Here is a 23493-nt window from a genome sequence, read left to right on the forward strand (position 1 = left end):
CTGCCACTGAGGTTTTCTTGGAGAAAAAGGCATGAAAGGCAGCCAACTGCGAATCACACACATTCTCCTACAAACGAACCCCGGGCCTGGAACGCTAATGTTTCCCAAGGGAAATTAACGAGAAGCGTTAAAACCCGGCCCAGTTCTAGGGACCCAGGGAGCAGCTCACCCAGAGGGGGACGGAAAAAAGCAATAAAATATATTTCAAAAAAAAAAAAAAAGAATGTGGGAAAAAAAATAAAATGGCATATAAATACAAAAAACAAAACACACAAAAAACTTTACCCTTAAGTACTGGTCTCCTGTCACACATGCCCAGGTAAAGGGGGAGGAGGGACCCCCAAGAACCCCCCCCACACACACACACACACACTGCTCAACCTCCCTTTCTCCTAATGTTACAGGCGGGGGACGGACCGCCCAGGAGTGCCGCTGGGCCGGGTCGGCAGGAGGCGTCCTGTCCCTCGGGTGGTGTCCCCGCCGGGGGTGGACCTGCCCGGCCGGTGGGCGGGACGCCGTGGGCGGGACGCCGTGGGCGGACGATGCCTGAGCTTTGGGGATCTGTGGACGGGAGGGTGTTAATTGAACATCACACAGCAAACAACGGAAATCGTGCTTTGGACCCACGTCCATCCGGGTCCAAACCCGAGAGCTGGGCCTGTCGCTGGCCTCCGCCCGCCCCCGCCCACCACACGCATCCCAGAACGAGGCGCCCGCCCGTGGGAAACACGCCCGCTGCGTGCACTCACGTCTTTTAAATGTGTTTTGGTGATTTCAGAGAGGAAGGGAGAGGAGAGAGAGACATGTTAACGATGAGAGAATCATTGATGGGCTTGCCTCCTGCACGCCCCCTACTGGGGATCAAGCCCGCAGCCCGGGCCTGTGCCCTTGACCAGAACCGAACCTGGGGCCCCTCAGTCCACAGGCCGACGCTCTATCCACTGAGCCACACCAGCCAGGGCTGCTCAGTTCTTTAATAGATGAAGCTTCAATCCTGAAAAGCCTTTCTTTCAACAGTTTAAGGTCTTCCTTCCCCCACGCAGGGCTGTGGGGCCCACAGCAAAGGAGCCAGACCCCCCCCAGGTCCCCGTATGCGCCCTCTTGTCTCCTACGAGGAGGGGACACAGAGGCCAGGGCTGCTGGCCAGGGGCCATGCCAAACGCCTGCTGCCTGGGGCCGCATTCACGTGGGCAAAGCGAGGGGGTGGGGTGGGGTGGGGTGGGTGGGGAGCAACCAGGCCCTGTCCGGCCCTGGCACTAACCAGCCAACCGCCTGGGACAGCTCCTCCCCCACCCCGGCCTCTGTTGCCTCATCTGTAAAATGGGAGCACCTGCTCGGTCACCCACTCAGTGGGCGTCCCCTGCTGGGCGCTGGCCTGGGCCCACCTCCCCGCAAACAGCTTCGGGTCCCAGGACAGAACAGGAGAGACCTCCTGCCACAGACGGACAGGCGAGGGCTGCAAAGTGTGTGTGAGTGTGAGAGTGAGAGAGAGAGAGAGAGAGAGAGAGAGAGAGAAGGAGAAACCTCCTAGGAAAACGGCTGCGAAGAGGGAGCAGGAGGCAGAGGCTGGCCGCGTCCTGGAAACAGGCCCGCTGCCTCCGGAGAGCCGGGCGGTGGGGCGCCGAGCCTTGTCGGGAGGGTGGGGTTCGCAGGACCTTGGTTTCGTGCGCCCACGTTGATGAGCAGCTTGTACCTGGCGGTGGCTGGCATCCTCTGAGTTCATGACAGAAACAGGAAGGAAGGAAACACACGGCCTCGAGGCAGGGACGCGCACCCGGGCCCCGCCGGGTCCAGGCGGGTGCGAGCTGGGCCTCGGCCCGGGAACCAGGCGGAGGGCTGTGCCGGGAGCTGCGGGGCGGGCGGGCGGCGGCGCCTGTGCTGCCAGACAACCCCGCTGGGGGGCGGCGGAGGCCGCAGAATGCTCCGGCGGAGCGGGGCCGGCTGAGCCAGCGTGGACGGAACCAGGAGTCCTGACGCCTCGCTGCCCGCTGCCCGGGGAGGGGGCTGTCCTTCCCCCTCGCCCTTGGCCAGGCCCCTCCCTGCGTCCCCGGAGGCACAGCTCCGTTTATTCTGACCCGTGTCTCTAGCGCCCGCGGAGGGGCCTCTGCCCCGATGGCCTGGGACACCCAGCAGGTGCGTGGGGCAGGGCAGGCCCGACCTGGCCCAGAGGTCCCTCCTGGGTGCAGGTGGGGCTGAGGTGATGCCTCTGGGCGTGTGGGGGGGGGGTCACAGGGAGGGCACGGCGTCTGCCGCCAGCACCTGCTGTCTCCTGGCCTGGCCCCGGCCGCCTGCACCCCTCCTGCACCCTGCACGCCCGCGGCTGCCTCCCGGTTCTCCCGCCGCCTGTCTGGTTCCCTCGGCATCCCCAGGGCCGTGGCCCCAGAGGCTGCGCGGCGGGGCAGAGGGCCGGAACCGGAGGGAAGAACGGGCATCGGGCTTAAACTCGTTAAACCCCGTGCACCCTCGGGAGGGAGCGTCTGCGCCGGCCGCGTAATCTCGTTGGGCCGCGGGGTAATTTGTTTAGCTGTGCTGATGGCTGAAGGTTAATTCAATTGGACGTGCTTATTTATTTGTGCCTGGATTTGCTAAGTGCCGTTGGAGGGACAGGAGGGCTCCATCCAAGTGGCTTCGCCAGGAAAACGGCCACGCCTGGGGGACCCTCCGTCTGCCCCTCTCCCCACACCTGCCCTCCCGAAGCAGGTGCTGACGGCCGGCGTCCTTCCGTGGCCCCCAAGGGCGTGGGCGGAGGCTGCCTTTCCCTCAGGTGTCAGCCCCGGCCCCCTCCCCCGCGGCCCCGCTCTCAGCCGAGCTCCCCTCTCCTCACCAGACGCTTCATTTGCAGGTTAAGTTGCACCTGGTGTTCGGCGCCCACTCGCTCTGCTCTCCCGCAGCTCTCGAGCTCCTCAGCTGTCTCATTCTCCTGCCTCTTCTGGAGGAGGGAGCGGAGGGAGGGGCTGGGGGAGGGGGGAGGGGCCCCCCAGGACAGCCCCCTGACCTCACCTGCCCCCAGCCCACGCGGGCACCTGCGGGGGGCACCCTCCCCTCCACCAACACGGAGCTGCTGAGAGCGAGGGACACGGGCCCGCCCCCAGGCCTGCCCATTGCCCCCCAGCCCCGCCTCTCTGGACCCTCTGAAGGCCTTCCACACCCCAGCCTGCCCACCTCGGTCCTGCGCCGGGCACTCGGCAGGTCCCAGGGGTGGAGCTACGCTCTGGACAGTGTCTGGTTTTGAAGATCTGAGTTGGCCCCTGTGAGTCGAAAACCGAGGCCCGGAGGCAGGCCTCTGAGGCCTCTGAGCGCGGACGCTGTGCGCTCACCTGCGGGCCCAGCGCTCATCCCACACGGAGGACGTTGTGGCCACACGGAGCATCAGCCGCCCCCATGCTCGGTCCCGGCCTAAGATCCCGAGGCCATCCAAAACGATCCCCTGGCGTCCCTGCCCCAGGCCTGAGCCCTGAGCCCTGAGCCCTGAGGCCTTGGGGCCGGGAGGAGGGAGGATCTCGCCCGGATCAGAGCTGAGAGGTCTGCCGGGGCCGAGGAGCTGGCTCCACGGAGCTCAGAGCCAGGGACCTCGCCTCTTCATGGGCGGGGTCCACGCAACATCCATCCGGTGTGGGGACCTGGGAGAACGTGGGAGGGGCGGGCCTGGTCCCCGTGCAGGTGGGAGGCTGAGCCTGCAGCCCCGCCCCTCCCAACAGGACACGGGGCGAAGGGGGCGGGCAGGGTCCTGCTGCGCGTGCCCTGTGGGCGCTCAGTGCACCCCGATGTCCCTCGGGCCCCACCGAGAGTCCCTGGAGGCCGGCCAACCGCAGAAGCGCTGTCGCTGCCGGGACGAGGAGGCCACAGCCTGGAGGGCGCTGTGACCGGCCAGCGGCCTTGAGAGGACAAAGAGCAGCCGCCCTCGTGAGCGGCAGCTGGACACCCCCCCCCCGCTCCCCCACCCCGCTCCCGCAGAGCCTGGCTCTGAACTCGCACGCGTGGCCGGCTCCCAATCTGCGGGAGAAGGGGCCCTTTCTGCTTCGGATCACGAGGCGGATTCGCACTCCACGTTGAGGAGAGCTCCCGAGAAGGTGCAAATGTGATTTCCTCACGGCTGCGCTGGAGGACGGACACGAGGGAGGAGGAGAAGCAGGGGTTCGTTTCCAGGCAGAAAGCAGCGCGCGTCGCACCCCGCTCCCCGGGGCCGGCCGCTGCAGCAGTCAGAGGCCGGGAGCCCCAGGGAGCACGAGGCGCCCGCTCCCCTGGAGGGTCCCCTGAGCAGGGCTGTCCCATCTGCTGCAGCACCGCCCTGGGGGCTCACTGCCTGGCCCCGGCTGGGCTGCTGTGGCCGAGCTGACTGCGCCTCGGAGGTGCTGACCGGGCTTGTCCCGGTGACAGGGAAGGTGCTGCGGGAGGGGCGGGAGCTGTGAGCGTCCACTGGGGCGCTGGCTCTGGGGGGACGGCAGTGGCAGAGTGATGCCCGAGGAGCGGGAATGTGGCCACGTTGCCGGCCCGTGGCTCTCGCCGCGCCACCTGCGGCGGCTCCAGGGAAAGCAGGCTGAGCAGGTCCTAGTCCCCGACCGGCCGGCAGGAACCCCGTTGGTGCGTGGGCCCTCCCTGCGCGTGTCCCAGAAGGGGGGCTGTCGGCGGCTGCGCGGACGAGCTGCGGGGGCCTTGCTGGGTGGCCAGGCCCACGGGCACCAGACTCGCGCCACAGCCGGCCATGCCCAGGGCCCCGTTTCCTGACTGGTCTGTGCGGCCGTGGCGAGAGTGTCCTTGCCCCTGGGGGTGACGGGAGACGGTTCCACCTGGTCTGCCCTCATGTCCTGGGAGAAGCGCAGACCCTCGAGGCTGAGGGAGCGTCCGAGCTGGTCCTTGTCCCGCCCGAGGCAGCTCTGCGTCCCTCTGGGTCCCTCCGGGCCCCTCGCCCCCTCCAGCCACGGAGCTGGCCCCACGCGGAGAGGGCCCCTTCCGCCTCCCAACAGCGGCTGCCCACCCGGCTCCCTTACTGTTTGCAAACAGCAGATCTGGCTGGAATGTGCTGAGGCAAGAAATGAATTCACCGAGCAGGATTCTGGGCGTCTGCACATGAACGGGAGGCTCAGAGGCCACCCCGCTGGGCTCGGCCCCTCCAGGGCAGCCTCTTCCCCGGGGTGGGGGGGGGCGACTGGGGGATGAGGCCCAGAGCCTTAGACACCCCCCCCCCCATCAGCCACCAGACAGAATAGGCTTGTCTCCCTCGAGCTCCAGCTAAATCCCGCGGAGGGGACGGTGGGGCGCACCCTGAGCCAAGGGGGGCGGCCGGCTGCTGTGGGCCGAGCTGTGTCCCCCCAACTCATCAAGCCCAAACCCCACTCCTTGGGGTGTGGAGCCAGGCCCTTTAGAGGCAGGAGGCCCCCTCTGGGCAGAGGCCGAAGGGCCGTGGAGCGCGTGGCCTGGGGCTGACGGTGGCTGGACGAGTCGGCGGCGCTCAGGCCGCTGAGAAGCTCAGCCACGCCGTGCCTGTGCCCGTGTGCCCACCACCCAGATGGACGTGACGGCACCGAGACTTCCCCGTCCCGTCTTCCTTCGGTGCCCAGTCCCCAGACCTCTGGTGAGTACGCTCTGCACACAGTCTGTCCCAGGGTCTGGCTGGGGGCGGGGGTGGGGGGCACAGGCCCTGAGCCAGGAGGCCCAGCGCACAGCCTGCCTGTTGCTGTCACCCGGCGGGCTTGCCCTCCCCCGGCCTCCGGCAGGCTCCCCCCGCCCCGTGAAAGGGTGTGGGGGGTCGGGCAGGCCTGTCCACGGCCTGGGCAGCACCGGGTCCCTCCTGCCAGCAGGTGGCGGCAGCATGCGTCCCAGCCGCCACGTGGTGCAGAGCCGGGCCCTGGGCCTTGGGGGCGGCGGGGGGGAGGGGGCACGTAGGGCCCAGTGCCCCCCACACATTCAGGGACTGAGACCGAGCTTGGTAGGGAGACGGGAGGGGAGGTCCATTTCCGCCTCAAGGCCAGCCTTCCGCGGAGCTGCGGGGACCATCCATCACCCCGTCCTCACACACCCCCGGCCGCAGGCGCCCTCCTGGGTCCGGACATTCTCCCCGGAGCTGGGCTGGGTCCCCGAGCGGACCGTCCCCTCCAAGCAGGGAGAGGAGAGGCCAGGGTCACGCTGGGCCCCTGGTGGGCTGTGAGTTGGGGTCTGCCCGTGGACCCAGGAAGGGGGTCAGGGTGGCCCGTCTCCCCATCTGCTCCCCTGGACCTGGCATTGGATCCGGAGCCCAGGAGCTTCGGCCTGTGGGGGCGGGGGGCAGACAGACGGGGGATAATAGGATCTGGGATCACAGGGTGTCAGGGCGCTTACTCCGTGGGTGGGGAGAGGCGGCAGGAGGGGTGGGGGGCAGCGCGCAGACGGCCCCTCCCGGGCGGCCTGGCCCTGGCAGGCGGAGATTAGCAGTGACCTCCAAGGCTGACCTCTAGCTTCTGAGCCCAGGCATCAGGCATCTCCTCCTGACCTTGAGGGGCTGGCGAGGGTGGGGGGGGGGCTGCTGACCCAGGGCCGCTGCCTCACCCCCTTCACCAGAGGCCCCCCTGGGCTTCACCAAAGAGCACAGTATTTTTAGAAAAATTAAAGTCGACAGCCAAGATTTAAAATGGAAAAAAATCTACATTCAAATCATACTTTTAGCTCGGCCGGTGTGGCTCCGTGGTTGAGCCTTGACCTATGAACCAGGAGGCTGAGGTTCGATTCCCGGTCAGGGCACGGGCCCGGGTTGCGGGCTTGATCCCCGTGTGGGGCGTGCAGGAGGCGGCCGGTCGATGGTTCTCTCTCATCATTGATGTTTCTCTCTCTCCCTCTTCCTTCTTCTCTGAAGTTAATTTAAAAAAAATTTTTTTTAATTGTATTTCTGGTTTTTTTAGGACAGAAACAGGCCCAGTGACCCTGGGCTCCTACTCGACCCCGAGGCCCAGTTCCCCGAGGGGAAAAGTGCCCCCTGCACCCCACGTCCCACGGCTCCTCCCACCCCTGGCCGTTCCGCCCCCTTGCCCTCCCTTTCCCTTTGCTGAGGTGGGGGGTGGGCGTGGGGGGTGGGCGGGAGCGGGGGGTGGGTGGAGGGGGTGCGGATGGGGGGGCTGTGAGCGCCGGCTCACCCAGGTTTGGTTCCGGGACTGATAATGTGGGTCTCTTCTCAGGTCACAGCGAGTGTCGGTGCCCCTTGGAGGGATGAGTGCCCACCAGCCCCTGGCATTTAAGCCCGGGGCTGGTGTCGGACCCTCACCAGGTCACAGGTTTGCAAGTTTCTCCTCCGGTTCTGTGGGTGGCCTGCCCGCTTTCCTGGTGGCGTCCTTCAGGGCACAGACGTTTTAAAATCCGATGAAGCCCCATTTATCTGTTTTCTTGTATCGTGGTGTTTTGGCGTCCTGTCTAAGAAACCCTGGCTAAATCAGTGTCCCGAAGATTGGCCTCTGTCTTCTTCGAAGGGTTTTATAGTTTTAGGTATTATTTTTAGTTTTTTAAAAAATTCATTTTGAGTTAATTTTGTATTTGGTGTGAGGTAGGGGTCCAGCTTCATTCTTTAACAAAAAAAAAATGTTTTCAGTGATTTCAGAGAGAGGAAGGGAGAGGGAGAGAGAGAGAAACATCAATGATGCGAGCGAATCATCAATGGGCTGCCTCCTGCACGCCCCACACTGGGGATCGAGCCCAAGACCTGGGCCTGGGCCCCGACCGGAATCGAACCCTGACCTCCTGGTTCATAGGTGACGCTCAGGCTTATCTTACGCCGGGGCCTGGCCCAGGCCTGGAGCCTGAGTCCCCGAAGCTGACGTTTTAGACCCGGAGCCCTGCCCCTTCCCCTCCCCCTCCCCCTCCCCCTCCCCGGCACACCAAGGGCGGCTCACAGTGCACACCTGTGCCCTGGCCAGGCTGAGCACAGTGGCCCGGGGGGGGGGGGGGGACGGGGCTCAGGCCCAGGGGGTGGCCTTCAGGTGGAGGGAAGGGGGGTGGGCATGGGGGCGGGGGCAGTCCCCTTCTGCCCCGCTCACCCCCTGCTCTCCAGGACAGTCCGACCTCCCTCCCCTGAAGCCTGGGTGGGTGGCGACTGCTCACAGCGTGGAGCTGAGATGGGGGTCTTCCTCTTTGCCACAGCGCCCTCCTGCGCTGGCCTCGGGGTGCGAGGGGGGGGGGGCAGCACAGCCAGGAGCAAAGAAACCATTGACTCCCTGGGCGACGCCTGCAGCGCACGGAGGCGGCTTCCGAAGCTGGGCTTTCCCGAGGGCCGGCTCCCAGCCAGAGAGGGTGTCTGCGTGAGAACATGGGCCCGAAGGGGACAGTCATCGGCCTGGGGGCCCCCCATCTGGCCCTGCCTGGCGGCGCCTTGTGGAGGCGGCTGCTGGAACTCGGTGAGTCTGGGCTCAGTGTGGGGGGACCTGTGCTTTCTCCACACCCTCATGGGGACGCCCCACCCCACCTGGCTCCAGAGGACACCTGATGGCCGTCATTACTGTTCCTTTTGGTCCAGGAAGCAAATGGAGTGCGTGTTGGCTGTTACTGCGCAACAAGTCACCCCAGCATTTCGTGGAAAAGATGTGCTTCGCTGCACATGACCTCTGGGGCCGGCCCCCACGGCCAGACCGGCCCCGCCCCCACCAGCAGCACTGGTCCTCGGCGGGGGCGGCTCTCGGGGTGGACGCTCAGACGAGGAGACCGACCCCCCGTCCTTGCAGATACCGAGAGCATGGACAGCTCCAGGGAGGATGGGAAGGTGAGCCAGGTGCTCACGCCCTCGCCATCAGGAGACGCTGTGAGAACCAGACGCCGCCCGCGAGAGGGCCCCCATGGACGGACGCACACGGGCCCAGCGATGCTGGTGAGACGCGCGGCTGCTGGGACTCCGAAGGGCCCTTGGAGTCAGACACACACCTGCCCCAGGAGTCCGCCGTGGGCTCCAGAGACCCCCCCCACCCCCGCGAGACACGCCCCTCGCACAGGCGTGAGCAGGAGTGTTCACAGCGGCGCTGAGTGTCAAGGGCAGAACAGGCCCTGGCCGGCCTTAGGCCACAGGTCAAGGTCTGCTGACCGTGGGGGAGGGGCCCGCCTGGCCCAGGCCCAGTGGTGGGTCTGCAGGGGCCGGGAGTGGCTCCCATCCTGGGCACCCGGGCAGAGCAGGGCCCAGCCAGGTGCGTCAGTGGCCAAGAGCGAGAGGTCAGGCCCTGGACGGGCCTGTGGCTGGGAGCCGCCTTGGGTGACCTGGGGTGCAGCCCTGCTCCTCTCTCTGACTTTTCTTTTAACTTTTCTTTTTTCAAAATATACTTTTATGGCCAAAACCGGTTTGGCTCATTGGATAGAGCATCAGCCTGCGGACTGAAAGGTCCCAGGTTCGATTCCGGTCAGGGGCATGTAGCTTGGTTGCGGGCATATCCCCAGTGGGAGGTGTGCAGGAGGCAGCTGATCGATGTTTCTCTCCCATCGATGCTTCTGACTATCTATCCCTCTTCCTTCCTCTCTGTAAAAAATCAATAAAATATATATTTAAAAAAATATATACTTTTACGGATCTCAGAGAGGAAGGGAGAGGGAGACGGAGAAACATCAACGACGAGAGAGAATCACTGATGGGCTGCCTCCTGCACGCCCCCTCCTGGGGATCGAGCCCGCAACCCAGGCCCGTGCCCTGACCACCGGGGATCGAACCGTGACCTGGTTCATCGGTCGATGCTCAACCACCGAGCCACACCGGCCGGGTTCTCTGACTTTTCTTACCTACAGACCCTGCTCTCATTGCGGATGAGATAAACCCCGCAGGCTCTGGGTGAGCCCCAAGAGGTGTCTGTGGGGGGGACCCCGGGCTCCCTTCCAAGCCCTCAGCCTCAGGCCGCCCAGTGCCGCCAGAACCCCGTTACCAGTCGGGTGATTAACTAGATTCACGAAGTGGATGAGAAAATCGGATATAAATAAATATTCCTGGAGCTGTTCCACCCCCTGCGGGCATGAACTTTGAATAATTGGAGAGAATTATGCTGAGGACTAATCAAAACTTTTTTCCTTTTGCTAATTACCTCTGGGCTTCATCAGTGTCAGAGTCTAATCAGCTCCAGACATCTTAATCGGCCCCGGGGAGGTGCAGGGAGCAGGCGGGTGACACATCAGGCCAGGAGCTGGGGCGGGGGTCCCGGGGCGGGGGCTGGCAGCGGGGACCGCGAGGGAGCCGCGCGGGGGGCGGGGCAGCCGCCTCTGGTGAAGATGAGGGAAGCCCGCCTGGCCAGGCCCGTGGGCCAGCCTCCCGCCGCTCCACCCTCCAGGCCTGGTCCGCAGTTTGTCAGGCGAGAAGGACCGCGAAGATGGGCTGAGCCCAGGCAGGTGCGTGGCCGTGGCGGGGCCTGGTGAGAACCAGACGCTTCTCAGTTGGGATCCTTGGGGTCTTCAGGGGAAGGAGGCTTTGCTCCCCTCTGCAAGGGCACAGCTCGGGGGGGGGGGGGGGGCTCGGTCCTTCACCAAACCCCTTCCCCGGGGGACACGGTGCTGTGTGATCTGGCTGGGCCTGCCTCCCTCCTCTCACCCTCATTGGAGTCCATGCCCAGGGACGTCCAGGCACAGCCGTGCAACTTAGCTGAGCAGCGGGCCACCAGGGACGGCCCTGCCCCCGGTACCCAGGCCCCGGGCCGGCTTGTTCTTAGGAGCATCCATCACTGCTCCGTGATGGATTATGTGTTTGCTAATTTGGTTGCAGAATAATGTTTCTCACTTCACACAACAGTGACACGCCCCCCCGCCCCCCGCCCCCCGCGCTGTGGACCCCAGCGGAGAGCTGCTTTCTGGGCTACGTTCATGACTTTGATTTCCACTCCCCATCCCCTCTGTTCCCCCTTATTGCATTTTGGGCTCTTTTTGGGCATCTGCAATGAGCATCCATTTTCCAGGTGATATTTTTTAATAAAAACCATCATTTATGATTATTTTGCTCTTCCGCTAACTGTCAGCCTCCTCATTTGATTTCTGCTCGCTGCAGTTCCCCGTCTGCTTCCTCGCCCACACAGACGGGGGGTGTGTGTGCCAGGCCTCCCTTGCCCGCACCCCCGCCCCCCGCCCTGTCTTCCGTCACCCAGCCCCGCCAGGGAGTGTCACCAGCTCACCTTTCAGGAAGGGGCTGGGGGGCAGGGCTGTGGGCTCTGCCAGGCTCCTCCGGGCACTGGCTCCCTGGCTTATGCAGAGGGCACCCAGTGAATCAGGAGCTGCCCCCCCTCCCCCAGCACCACCCTTCATCTTCGAGACTCAGTTCTCCCATTTTTTTTTAAATCTATTTTTATTGATTTTAGAGAGAAAGGGAGAGAGAGAACATCAGTGGTGAGAGAGAATCATCGATCAGCTGCCTCCTGCACGCCCCACACTGGGGATCGAGCCTGCAGCCCAGGCATGTGCCCTCACTGGGACTTAAACCCTGACCTCCTGGTTCCTAGGTCGATGCTCAACCACTGAGCCACGCTGAATGGGCTCAGTTCTCCATCTTTAAACGTAGGGCTGCGCATCATTCATCCGTTCACTCACGAACCCTGATTGCTCTGTGCCGGGAACAGCTACACGCCTGTCCTACCTAGCACAGGAACCGCCTCAGCTGTCCCTCCCTGCACATGGCGCCCCCTCCGCGCTCACACACCCAGCGGAATGCAGCCCTCGGCTGCCCCGTGGTGTTGCTGTGTGACCCTGGGCAAGTTGCTGACCCTCTCTGAGCCTTCTTGGTTTTCCTTCCCTGGGCTCCCTCCTCCCTTGGCTGGACAGGATCGCTTTCCCATCAGCCCCAGGGGATCCTGTTTCCAGCAGCAGCAGCAGCTCCCCACTGCCCCCCCACCCTCCACCCCCTGGCTGCTTGCCAGTCCCTGGAGAGGCCAGGCTGGCTTGAGGCCCCAGCTCTAGACTGCTCTTCCCCTGTGGCCGGCCGGTCAGGCAGCCAGAGCCCGCCATGGTAGGGGGCAGCCACAGGCCCTCCCACCTCCAGCTGGCCACACTCTGGACCCCTCTCCCCGGCAGTTTTTGGAGTCTTTGGGGAGGGACCCTGCTGGCTGTGCTGGGGTGGGGTGGGGGGGCCTCCCAAGCAGGTCTCTTGGCCTCGAGGAGGCCAGTGGAGGGGTGGAGGGGTGGAGGAGCTGCTTCTCCCACAGCAGTGGTAAGAGAGCGTCTATGAATATTCATGCCTCACATGAATATTCACGGCGATAATCATGCACCTCCTCTCCATCCCCTCCCCCTTGGGCACCTCCAGAGCTTTCCCTCTTCGCTCCCAGGGCCTTGCCTCCACCCCTGGTCCTGCGAGCCCCACCTGGTGTGGAAGGACGCGGGCCTGGGGCTCAGGAGGGCGAGGCTCCCGACTCGACTCTGAACCCACAGCCTGAGTCTCAGTTTCCCTTCCTACCTCCACGGCCCTTCTGTCCCCAGAGGGTCCGGCCAGGCTGCGCCCTCTCTGGTTCCGTTCTCCATTCTCGGGTGCCCCATCGTGCTGGGGACAAAGCTGGAGGCGTGGGGTCCCTGAGGGCGTCCAGGCCAGAGGCCAGGATCCTGGGGACGGCCACCAGGGAGGCCTGGGGTCAGGCGTCCTGACTCGGCTCCAGGGACAGTGGCCCGTGTGTGAGGCCCAGTCCTCGCTCAGGAGCGGAGCGAAGGCTGTGGGACCCTGACCCTGGCCACCCACTGGCCTCGCCGCCGGGCAAGTGCTGCTGGGAGTTTGGCGCCAGGGCTGCTCAGGGTGGGGCGCAGCCAGGCCTGCCTCGTGCCTCCCGCTTGGTGCCGCCTTCCCCGGTGGGGGACGGATGGACGGACGGGGGCCCCTTGTCCGTGGGTCTGGCGCAGGCTGACCCTGCATGAGCCCTGTGGTGCGCCCTGTGCTGCTCCCCTGATCACGCTCCCCCCCGGGCCCCACGCGGCCACTGCCAACACCTGTGGGGCGCGGCAGAGGAGAGGGGTGCAGAAGGAGGGCTGGGTGCGGCCCCGGAGCGCGGCGGGACAGATGGACCATCATTCCCCATTTTCATTCGTTACTGGCTCTGCCTGCACCATGAGCTGCCTCCGGGCCCGGCCCAGCAACGCTGCCTCCCGCTTCCTTGGAGGCCACAGCCGTTTGGGGATCAGTGGGGTCCCTGGGGCACCCGCCAGGCCAGGAGAGGCAGTGTGCAGCTGCCCCTGCCCGAGGGGCCTGGAGAGGGGCTGGTGTGCAGCTCACAGGGCACCTCGGACCCGCCCACCCCGCCCCGGGCCGAGGCCCCCGGAGCCCACCCGGACCCTCGCTGCTGGCAGCAGCCTCCCGGAGTGGGTGGGACACTGAGCGATGTTTCTTCTCCGATTCACCCCATTGGAATGAATAATTATTCACAGTGTGTGTACATTTTTGGGGGGACTCCCTGTATATCCAAGAGAAATAAAAACCTAAGTTCATACAGAGATCTGTCCATGAATATTCATAGCAGCATATTCATAACGTCCCCCAAGTGGGAATAACCCAATGCCTTTCAGCTGCTGTGCGGATAAGCACTGGCCCCTCCGTGCACTGGGACATCATTAGTCCATAAAGGAACGCACGGGGGCAGGCCCTACAACAGCGGTTTCCAAACGTTCTCCACCTCCTGGCACGCACCCTCACGCCGAAACTCTGCCGCGTCCCTCAGACGGTGGGATTCTGATTCACTCGCACAGGACGGCTGCTGTGTTGGCTGCTGTTGTTTTTTAGTTGAAAGGCGGTCAGTGTCCCTGACCAGTCAGGCTTTCAAAACATTTTTTAATTCAGATTTTGTTATTATTCATTTCAGAGAGGATGGGAGAGGGGGAGAGAGAGAAACATCCATGATGAGAGAGAATCATGGATCGGCTGCCTCCTGCACGCCCCCTGCTGGGGATCGAGCCCACAAGAAGGGCATGTGCCCCTGGCCGGAATCGAACCCCGGACCCTTCAGTCCGCGGGCTGATGCTCTATCCACTGAGCTACACCGGCCAGGGCTAAAAATGCTTGTGGCACACTGCCCTACGAAATAAACGAATCTCAGAGACATAATGCAGGTGACCCCACAGTGTGACTCCATGGACAGGAAGTCTCTGAAACGGGGGACTTCCGAGTCCGGCGGAGGCGTGGGGTGAGGGGCGAGGGACCGGACCCCGAACCGGTGCAGGAGACCTGTGCACCCATCCTCGCCGGGGCCACCTTACCTTCGTACCAGTGATCCCGGTTCCCGCTGATCCCGGCCTCACGCGCCACTCCCACACCTGTCCTGGGTCCTCCTCCCGGGTGGGGGCCCCCAGGTCCCCCACCCCCTCCAGCAGCCGGTCTCGCCGCCTCCGCCTCCCTTTGCCCATCCGGGGCGAGACCGCGGGGCAGAGACCCAGCGCAGGGGCGGGCTCCAGGGTCGCGCTGGGGCCGCTGCTCCGGCGGCTCGGGAAGCGGCCTGGTCGCAGGCCGCCAGGCGGGGGCGCTCTTGAGCCTCGTTTGGAATTTTCTCCCGAGGCTCCAGCCTCAGGCAGGGGCAGGGACTGGGGGGCAATGGAAGACGCCCCTGGGGGCGGGGTGGCCGCTCCGGGCGGGCTCCGGGGCGCGAGGGGGCTGCGGATTTAGAATCTAGTTTAGGGGCGACCCAGTGATTTCGGACGCCGGGGGGTTCGGGAGGCGAAGGAAGGGGAACGGAGGTCGATGGGAGGGAAATTCGCTAAACCCAACCTCGCGGGAGTCGGAAGGGGCCTGGCGGACCCCGCGCCCCCTCCTTCCCTCCAGCCGAAACAAGGGTCGGGCAATAGGAGGGAAGTGGGAGGGGTCAGCGATCTGGGAGTGGGTAAGTCCCTGGGGCTCCCGACCCCCCTTTCTTCCCCGCCCCTGCCTGTGCGCGCCCCTGCCGGCTGAGTATTTGCATTGCGCGCGCCCACACAGGTCTGACTTGGGGTCAACTTCCACGAGGTTCTCCAGGCAGGTGTGCGCACGGCAGTGTCCACGCGCATGCACGTCCCCCCAGGTGCTCACCTCCCATCGCCACCAAGGTCCGGACTCCCAGACCATGGGTGGCGGGGGAGGGCTCCTCTCCAAATAGGGGCCTGGGGCGGGGGCAGGGGGCGCGGGAGGCGGGCCAGGGAGGAGGGGGCGAGCCTGCCTCTGGACTCGCCACGCCGCCCCCTCCGCCCGCCCCAACTTCCCTTAACAGGTCACCCCTCAGTGCACCGGCGAGCGGGAGGGACACCGCCGCCCGCCCCTCCGGCCGCCCCCGCCCCCTGCCAGCCCTCCCCGCTCCGCTCCGACACGGAACCCGCGATCGCGCTCAGAGAGAATGTGCCACAACCTCGGCGCCACCACCGCGACCACGCAGGAGCCGGCGCCGCCGCTGCCCGGCCTGCCCTGCCGGCCCCGGACTCGGAGCGCGCGGTCCCCGCCGCCGCCCCGCGCTCGCCCCGCGCTTGACGCAGTGAGCGCCGCAGCCCGGTCCCCGCCGGCTCCGTGCCGCTCCCGGGCGCAGGCCGAGCCCAGCCGGGCAGGCTCCGGGCGGGGCGGGCAGGGCGCGAGGGGGAGGAGATCTGTCTGGAGCCAGCGAGCCCGGAGGAGGAAGAGGAGAAGGAAGGAGGGGAAGCCGCCGCCGCGCCCGGGGACCGAGCACGCACGCCCCGCGGCCGTGACCGCGCTCCGGCCCCGGCCCGCACCCGGCCCAGGTAGGAAGGGGCTTGGGGGGGGGGGTGTCTGCGCGGGGAGGCGGGGGCGGGGGTCCTTCTGCCGCAGCTGCGGTCCCGTGGGTCCCCGCCCCTGGAGGAGGCGGGGAGGATGCGCCCCGGCAGCCGCGGGGGCGGACGCGGGTCCCCAGCGGCGCTCACAGCCCCGGCCGCCCCAGCCCCCCGCGCCCTACCCTGGGCGGCCGCGCCGGGGCCGAGTCCCTCCCGCCCGGGGGGCTGTTGTTGCGGCGCGTTGGGTTCGCGGTTTCCGGGCTCCTCCGGTTCCGAGGCGGATGCCCCCGAAGTTAGCAGTCCTCCAGCCCCGGCCGGACAAACTTCCCTCCCCGACGCCGCGGTTAAAGGGGCGGGGACTCCGGACCCCTCGGGCTTGGAGGCGCCGCGGGGACCCTGTAACTTTCCTGAGCGAAAGGCGGGCTGGGCAGGGAGCGGGGGAAGGGGTGGTCTTGCCTGCGAGCGCATGGTGGGAGTCGCGGCGCCCCAAGCTGGCCCCGAGGACCCCCATCAGGAGCCCCATCTCGTAGTTGCGGGCACGCAGGGAGTGGGCTGTGGGTGCTGAGCCTTCGCACCCCCGGCGGGGAGCGGGCAGAGCACCGCCCGCGCTGCTGGAGTCCTTGGAGGGGGAACCCCCATCCCCAGTCCGGTCTCCTAGCCGGCACCGAGCTCCCGGGACCCACCGCTCTCGGCTATTAATAGGCGCCAGCGACCTGAACCTCCCGGCCGGGAGCCGTGATGCTGGGCTTGGCTGCGGGCCGGGTGGGACCCCAGGGGAGAGCTGACTGCTCCCCAGCGTTCAGGGTCCCCCAGCCCGCTCTTCCCTCCAAGTCCCCTGCCCTCCTCCCACTGTTTCTTCTCTGGTCTTGGGGTGTCACCCCCCCCAAGTTTTTCTCTTCTCAGACTGCACGGTGTGGCCTGTGGCTGCCCCATCAGTCAGGGGCCCAGCCGAGCCCTCCTTCTGCGGGGGGGGGGGGGGTCCCTAGGGCCAGACTGCCCAGGGCCGAGTGGGAATTTCCCACGTAGTGTAGGGTGGTGGGGAGCAGAGAGCGTCTGCGAACCTCCTGAGTGTGTTGGGGTGTAGCTTCAGCTGCAAGTGCACGGAGCAGGCAACGTCCTGGTGGCCCCCCTTACAGGGAAGGTGGGGGCGGGGGGGATTGGGTTTCCTCCACCCACCGCACCCCACCTTGTTCTTCCCTTCTTGGGCCTGCTGAACCCAGCGCCCACCAGCTTGGGGTCTGAGTCCCTAGGGCCGGCCCCGCCCCCTCCGGTGGCTGTGGGACCCTGCGGGCCTCCAGCGCTGGGTGCCCCGCTGCCTCAGACCCCTGGTGAATGAGGGTCCCTCCTCTCCCAGCTCTGGGTCAGGGGTTGTGGGGCACAGTGCAGGGTCCGGCGGGGGCACATGTCTCCATCACAGGATTAATGACTTACACGCAGGCCCCAATGCGATTGGCCACCGGGGAGGGTGACCCAGCTGAGATTCGGGGGACGAGGTGGCGGCCAGATAACTAGTCTCTGCTGGGGAGTGTGTGTGTGGGGGATCTGGATGCCCGTCCTGCCGCCAGTCCCTCTTGCCCCCAACGCTGCTCTTGGCTCCCAGAGTCTCCAAGTGCCGAGACTCTGCGGGGGCCTGCACGGCCTCTCCACTCGACCTCCACGCTCCTCCACGGACCTCTGACCTTGGGCGGCAGGTACCGGGGAGGCTGGCGGGTCAAGGGCCTCCTCCTCGGCTCGCACAGCAGAGACGGGCTCAGCCTCCCGCCAGGGGGGTAGCAAGCGAGCGAGGTCGTGACCTAACGCTGGGCAGGCACCTAGCACAGTCCCTGGCGCCCTGAGACGCCCATCACATGCCCTCAGCTCCTTCCCTTCCAGGGATGGGGCTGCATGGCCGGGTCTGGAGGAGCCGGCGGCAGCTCTGGCAGGGGCTTGCCCGCGGAGGCTGCCCTGGGGCCGAAGCCCCCTTCTGTCCAGCCCTGCAGGGGCCGCGAGGCCAGAGGCCGGCAGGCAGGCTGTTTCTCGGACCTCAGACCTCGGGGAGGACCGGGTCTCTCCCGGGAGGACCCGTTTCTTCCCAGTGGGAGCTGCAGATGGAGGGACTCTTAGCAAGGAGGAGGGGCAGCCCTCTCATGCCTGCTCCGTTCCCCGTGCCCAGGCCTGGCATCCGGAGCTCTGCAGTGCCTACCTGGTGACACGTGGCCGGGCCCTTGCCGGGGACAGGGTCAGGTAGGGCTCGATGCCCTGGGGGCCCAACCCCCTTCCTTCCTGTGCTTCGCCTGACCCCAGAACTTGTATGTAATCGTGGGGCACCCTGGCTCAACTCCCCCTTATGGCTCTGCACCCCCTTCCAAGGAGCCCCCGGGGGCAGGCAGGGGGAGGGCAGCTCAGAGCCCACTCCCCGGCCTGGGCAGCTCTGTGCCCTATCGGACCGGCTGGTGCCGCGGTTGCTGGTTCCCATCCCTCTCGGGCCCCACACACTATAGGATTGATCTTGATTTGCTGCCTTTGAATTGAGTCAACTCTTTTGTATGCTCGGTGAATTGCCCAGCTGCCGGCGGAGCGGAGAGCGTGCTGGGGGTACTGAGGCCGGGAGGCAGAGGCGGGCGGGGACAGGAAGCGGGGAGGGGGCGCGCCGCGGGGACGGCGGCTGGGTGCGTGGGGACAGCGGGCCGGAGGCGCGGGCCGGTCGCCCACCCGCTGGCCGAGGGCACTGCCCGGGGGCGAGGAGTCCGGAGGAGGAGGCTCTGTCCTGGGGGCCGAGGCTGCCTCTCCGGCTCCGCTTCGGAAGAGCAGCGCGGCCTGGGGCCCGTTGGGGGGCCTCTCTGACTCAGTTTCCTCGCCTGTAACGTGCGGAAAAGGGGCGTCCGCAGACCCAGGTCGTGAGGGTTCAACCAGCGGGTAGAGTGTGCAGAGCCTCCCGGAGGCCCCCCCAGAGGTGGGGGTGAGTGAGAGCAGGACGGGGCCAGGGTTGGGGAGAGGGGGCCGGCCCCCCGCCCCTGGGTCCCTTGCCTTCTCGGACGTGGGCCGGGCCGACCGGGCCATGAGGACGCCTGGGCTTCGCTTTATGTGGAGGGGGTCGTGGGGGGGTCCTCCCTCCTGGCCACGGCTGCTGCGCGCTCCCCACTCCGCGTGCCGCCCCCGCCGGGTGGAGGGCAGGTGGGACCGTAGGAAACCCTCGGCTCTTTCTAGCGCCTCCCTCTCCCCCGCTCCGTCCCCACCCCCCCACCTCGGGCTCCCGGGCGCGGAGGGAAGGATGGGGCGGCGTGGAGGCCAGGCGCGCGGCGGGGGTTCTGGAGGGGGAAGAGGGGGGAGGGCGAGCCTGCGAGCGGCCTCGGCGGGAGGAGGGGGCGGGGAAGGGCGGCGCGCAGGGGGAGGGCGCGCGGGAACGAGGCCCCCCCTGTCCGCGAGGCGAGGGCGGGGCCGCGCGCGGATCGATGGGCGCAGCCGGGGCGGCGTTTCAATCCCCGAGCGAAGTTAGAGCCTGAAGGACGGCGGCGGCGGGCGCAGCGCCCGGACGGCGGCGGCAGGTAAGCGTGGAGCCCGCGGCCGAGCCGGACCAGGACCAGGACCAGGACCCGGGCCCGGGCCCGGCCCGGGGCGTGCGACTCCGGCCACTCCGGGCGGCGCGGCCAGCTCCGCACCTCGCGCCCCGCGCTCCCCCGTGCGCCCCGCTCTCTCCGTGAGTCCCGGCCTCCGTGTGCCCGGGCCCCGCGCTGCCTCCCAGCGCAGCGGGCAAAGTTGGAGGAACTTGGAGCCGGCGGATCGGGGGTCCGGGTGGGGTCTCCCGGCCGCTCCGGGCGCGCTCGCAGGTCTCACTAACGCTCCCTCGCTGGGACCTGCCTCTGCCTTCAGCGCCCCCTCCCCGGGTCCTGCGCACCCGGCCGGAGCCCCGGAGCTGCGGCTCCCTGAGCGCCAGCCCCCGCGGCCGCTGTCCTCACTCGCCGAGGTCCCGGACCCGCCGCCGTGCGCATCACCTCCCCTGCCCGCCCGCCCGCCCGCCACCCCCACGCTCCCCCCGTGCTGTGCGCCGCCTCTCCCGGCACCGGGGACAGTCCAGCGACACGGGGGGAGGGGCCAGCCCCTGGCGTGGGATAGGGGCCTGTGCCCCACCCCTCCCTCTCCACCCTGAACCCTGTACCGGCGTCATTCCCGGGGGCTGGGCGGGGGGCCGCGTGAGCTGAGCTTCCTGGCCTCAGCCTGCCTCTAAAGATGGGGTTCCTTCTACCTTCTAAAAGCCGCAGGTCCCCCGCTTTCTGCTGGGGCGTGGGGGGGGGGGCTGCAGGGGTTCCCCTCGGACACAGACGCACAGGCTTCTCCAAACCAGACTCCTTGGGGGAGGCATCAGCCCGTGACCTTGGGGAAGATAACCTCTCCAGCCTCAGTCCCCCCATCTGGGAAGTGGGGGTAGGATGGGAACCTGGGCTTTCTGGAGGGAACTGCGCCCTGAAGGCTTAGCACAGGCACCTGCCCGCGCCTCCGCAGGTGTGCAGACCCTCGGAGCCTCAGGTGGGAGCGCCTCCCCCTCCCTGCCTTCGCTGAAGGCTGCGCAGGGTCCAAGACCCCAGAGGCCCCGGCGGGTTTGGGAAGGTGCAGAGCCTGGGGAGTGGAAAGGGCAGCCTCCCCACTCGCTCTCAGGGTCCCCCCCCCCCCCCCGCCTCTGCCAGCGGGGGGTCTTGAAGCCAGGGATCCTCTCCTGGCAGCCTGGCCTCCTCTGCTCAGGGTCCTGGCAACTTTCTCCTTGTAATTCTGTAGTATTGGGGGACAGACGCACAGCCCCCCGTTCCAGGTTTGTGTCCCCCTTTACGGGAAGAGGAGACACACCCAGAGGTGGTGGGGGGGGGATGGGCACCATCTCTCCGGAGGCAGCAAGTGGGGCCAGGACTGGGTTCTGTGGTCCTTATTCTCGTGGGCAGCAGACCTGGGGCCCCCGGGGCAGGAGGTCGGGGGCTCGCCTCCCCATCCTGGACGTGCCCGTGCTGTGCGGTTTGGGGCGACACAGTAGGCGGCCTGGGGCGGACAGCTGGACTCCGACTCAGAGCAGCCGCTCACGCACCTTACCCAAGGCCTGGGAGCCCTGGAGGGAGGGGGAGGGCACGTGGGGGCGGGGCCTGGGCAGGGGGAGAACAGCACCCCTCCCTTGCCCTGCGGGGGCCCCCTGGAAAACTCAGCAATTCGTCCAAGTGCCTGAGGCAGCAGGACCCCTCCTCCTTCCCCCCAAAGAAACAGGTGGCTGGGCCCCCAGGAGAGCCTAGGCCACCGCTTGGACCCCACCACCCCGCCCTTAGAGTCTTAGGGGGTCGAGCCTTCGGCCCCTAGAGGTCCCCTGTCAGTGTCACCTGCTCCGAGGGAGGAAAGTCAATGGGGCCAGAATTCTGACCGTGACTCCGGGCAGTGGGTGAAATGGGATGTTGGCCTGGGTCCCACAGCTGTGCCCCCCCCAAGCACGCACACACATGCGCACACACTCACATGCACACACATATGCACACACACACATGTTCACACACACAAGCACGTGCACACACTCACATGCACACATGAACAGACACACACGTTCACACACACAAAGCACACACACGCACATGCGCACACACTCACATGCACACACATGAAAAGGCACGCACATGTTCACACACACAAATCACACACACTCACATATGCACACACACTCACATGAACAGGCACGCACACGTTCACACACACAAGCACACACGCACTCGCACCAGCTCTAGGGTTCCGTGGGTTTCTAACACAGGAGGCTGCCCCTCGGCCCCTGGGTCAGACCCCGCAGCCGCATCGGCAGAGGACTCCCGGGGGTGCGGCCGCAGCGGGAGGAAGTGCGAGCAGAGGTGCGTGGACTGGGGCTCATCCATCTCGGGGGAAGCAGGCAGGCAGGCCCGTGCCGCCGGCCGGGGAGGGGGCAGCGCCTTGCGTGGGGGTGTGGGGGGACGCGGGAGGAAAACGCGTGAGTGACAGGTGGACTGCCAGCGCCGGGTGCAGGGGGCCGTACATTTCCGGGCGTGAACCTGGAGCAGTGGTGGCCCCGAGCGTGCGCGTCGGACACTTCAGCCCACACCCCTCCCCCCAGCGCCCTTCTCCTCTCTGCTCCGTGTGGCTTCTGATTTCTCCAGCAGCTCAGGTGCCGCCGGCTTCGCTCCGCTGGGGTGGCTGGCGGGGGCGCCCACGCCGGGGACGGGAGCCATGATGTGGAGGGGACTTTGGTATCATCCATCCCAGCACCCACTGTACAGATGGGGAGACTGAGGCCAAGGGCAGGAGCTGGTCTGAGGATGCCACGGAGTGGGGGTGGAAGGGGGCTCGGCGCTCCGGCTGTGGGTTCAGGGCTGGGAACTGGAGCAGCGCAGGCCCTGGGCTGCTGCCCCCCACCCTGGGCCCCTCTGCCAGACGGCGGCCCTGGAGGTGAGCAAGGGGGGCTGTCTCTCACCCACTGGCTGAGACCTGGCGTTGCCAACCCCGGGCAGAGGAGAGAGGCATGGAGAGACCTCCCTGGGGCTCAGCAGCCACGTGGGACAGGGACAGGGACAGGGACCTTGGCCATTCGAGCTGGAAGGGGCCCTGCCGGTTTATGCAGCCAACACGTTGAGGGCCTACTGTGCGCTCTGCCTGAGCCTGGGGACCAGGGTAGAGGTGGGAGACGGCGGTGCCCCAGACAGAAGTATGTGTGATCCCCCCACAGCACCAGCTAGTCTTCCAGAGGGTCCAGCAGCCCCAGGGTCACGGGACAGGGAGGCAGAGCTGCGGCTGGAGTCCCCCTCCAGGCTGGCCTCTGCTGGAGAGAGCTGGAGCTGGAGCTGGGCGGGGAGGAGGGGCGGGGTGGGAGGGAACAGTCCTGGAGCCCAGCCCCCTGTCTGCGCCAGGCCGCTCAGGGGCAGCCCCCCAGGGCGGGGGACCTGAGTCTGACTCAGCGTGGCCTCCCTCCCTGCCCCACAACCAGCCTCAGTTCCTCAGGATTTAAGGCCCACCTCGCCCTCAGGGTTCCCCTCCCCGAGTAGCCCCCAGCTCCTTCGGGGGCTCTGCCCAGAGGAGCGGTGCGCTGGCCCCTAAGAGGTGGCAGCGCTTAGGTGGTCTGGGAGGAGGGCAGACACCATGCCCGGCCCCCCAGCACAGCACAGGCCTGGGGGCAGTGGCGGGGGTGTGGGGGGGCAGCGGCCAGCAGAGAGTGCTGCCACCATCGCCCCCGGCTTCTCTCCGCTCCTTCCCGGCCCCAGGCTTGGCCCCTCCCCTGTCAAGCTCAGACCCCCCCCCACCCCCCCCCCGCAAGGCTGGGCACAGGGAGAGAGGAGTCCGGTGTCCGGGGAGGCGGGGTGGGGACAGCCTGGGGGACTGTCCAGCAGCCCCCGGGCAGTGAGTACCCGTCCATTGTCTTGGAAAGGCCCCGAGTCCACCCCTTCATTGAGCAGGTGGGGAAACTGAGGCCCAGGCAGGAGAGGGGCAGCGAGCAGTGACAGCTGGCGGGCGCGTCCAGGCGAGCGGGCACAGGCCCCGGGCGCGAGGGTGGCGGTGCCTACCGGAGCCGGTGCGCTGGCTCTGCCTCGGGAAGCTCCTGAGCGGCTGAGGGCGAGGTGGGCGCACCGCTCGGGGGTTCCCTGTGCTGGGGGCGGGTGTTTAGGGGCACGAGTGGGAGCGGCTGGGAGAGACGGGGAGCTGGGCCGGGCTCTGACGCCGAGATGGAGAGGCCGAGGCCATGGCATCTGTTTGGACGTCGCTTAAAACACCCGGCTGCGCTCCGGCAGAGAAGAACAGCCGTGAGCAAACCCGTGTCCCGTCTCTCCCGTCACGGAGGACGGTGCGTCCGCGTGCGGAACGGCTGTGTGAAGGGAGCCGTGTTCTCCCTCTGACAGCCGCGAA

The 23493-nt window shown here is 66.8% G+C and overlaps 2 protein-coding genes across 3 annotated transcripts in view; both read left to right on the forward strand.

Moving 5' to 3' along the window:
* The first annotated feature begins 1849 nt into the window (after positions 1-1849).
* On the forward strand, positions 1850-10771 carry LOC308252204 (uncharacterized protein). Of its 2 annotated transcripts, XM_080676410.1 has the most exons (8): positions 1850-2133; positions 2843-5572; positions 7146-7241; positions 8101-8354; positions 8474-8821; positions 9721-9763; positions 10254-10311; positions 10682-10771. In XM_080676410.1, the coding sequence occupies exons 4-8, from the start codon at positions 8267-8269 to the stop codon at positions 10709-10711; spliced, it is 567 nt and encodes a 188-aa protein (XP_080532536.1). In that variant the 5' UTR covers positions 1850-2133; positions 2843-5572; positions 7146-7241; positions 8101-8266; the 3' UTR covers positions 10712-10771. The 2 variants fall into 2 exon arrangements, 1 of the variants encoding a protein (XP_080532536.1); XR_013960992.1 differs by lacking the exons at positions 9721-9763; positions 10254-10311; positions 10682-10771 and having other exon boundaries at positions 8192-8354; positions 8474-9532.
* A 4492-nt stretch (positions 10772-15263) lies between these two features.
* Positions 15264-23493, forward strand: part of ELFN1 (extracellular leucine rich repeat and fibronectin type III domain containing 1) — a 40985-nt gene continuing 32755 nt past the window's right edge. Inside the window, 1 exon segment of the mRNA XM_080676386.1 lies at positions 15264-15618. The gene's annotated coding sequence lies outside the window, so the exon portion shown is untranslated.

The sequence above is a fragment of the Plecotus auritus genome (assembly GCF_963455305.1).
Source record: "Plecotus auritus genome assembly, chromosome: 6".
In the NCBI taxonomy this organism is placed as follows: domain Eukaryota; kingdom Metazoa; phylum Chordata; class Mammalia; order Chiroptera; family Vespertilionidae; genus Plecotus; species Plecotus auritus.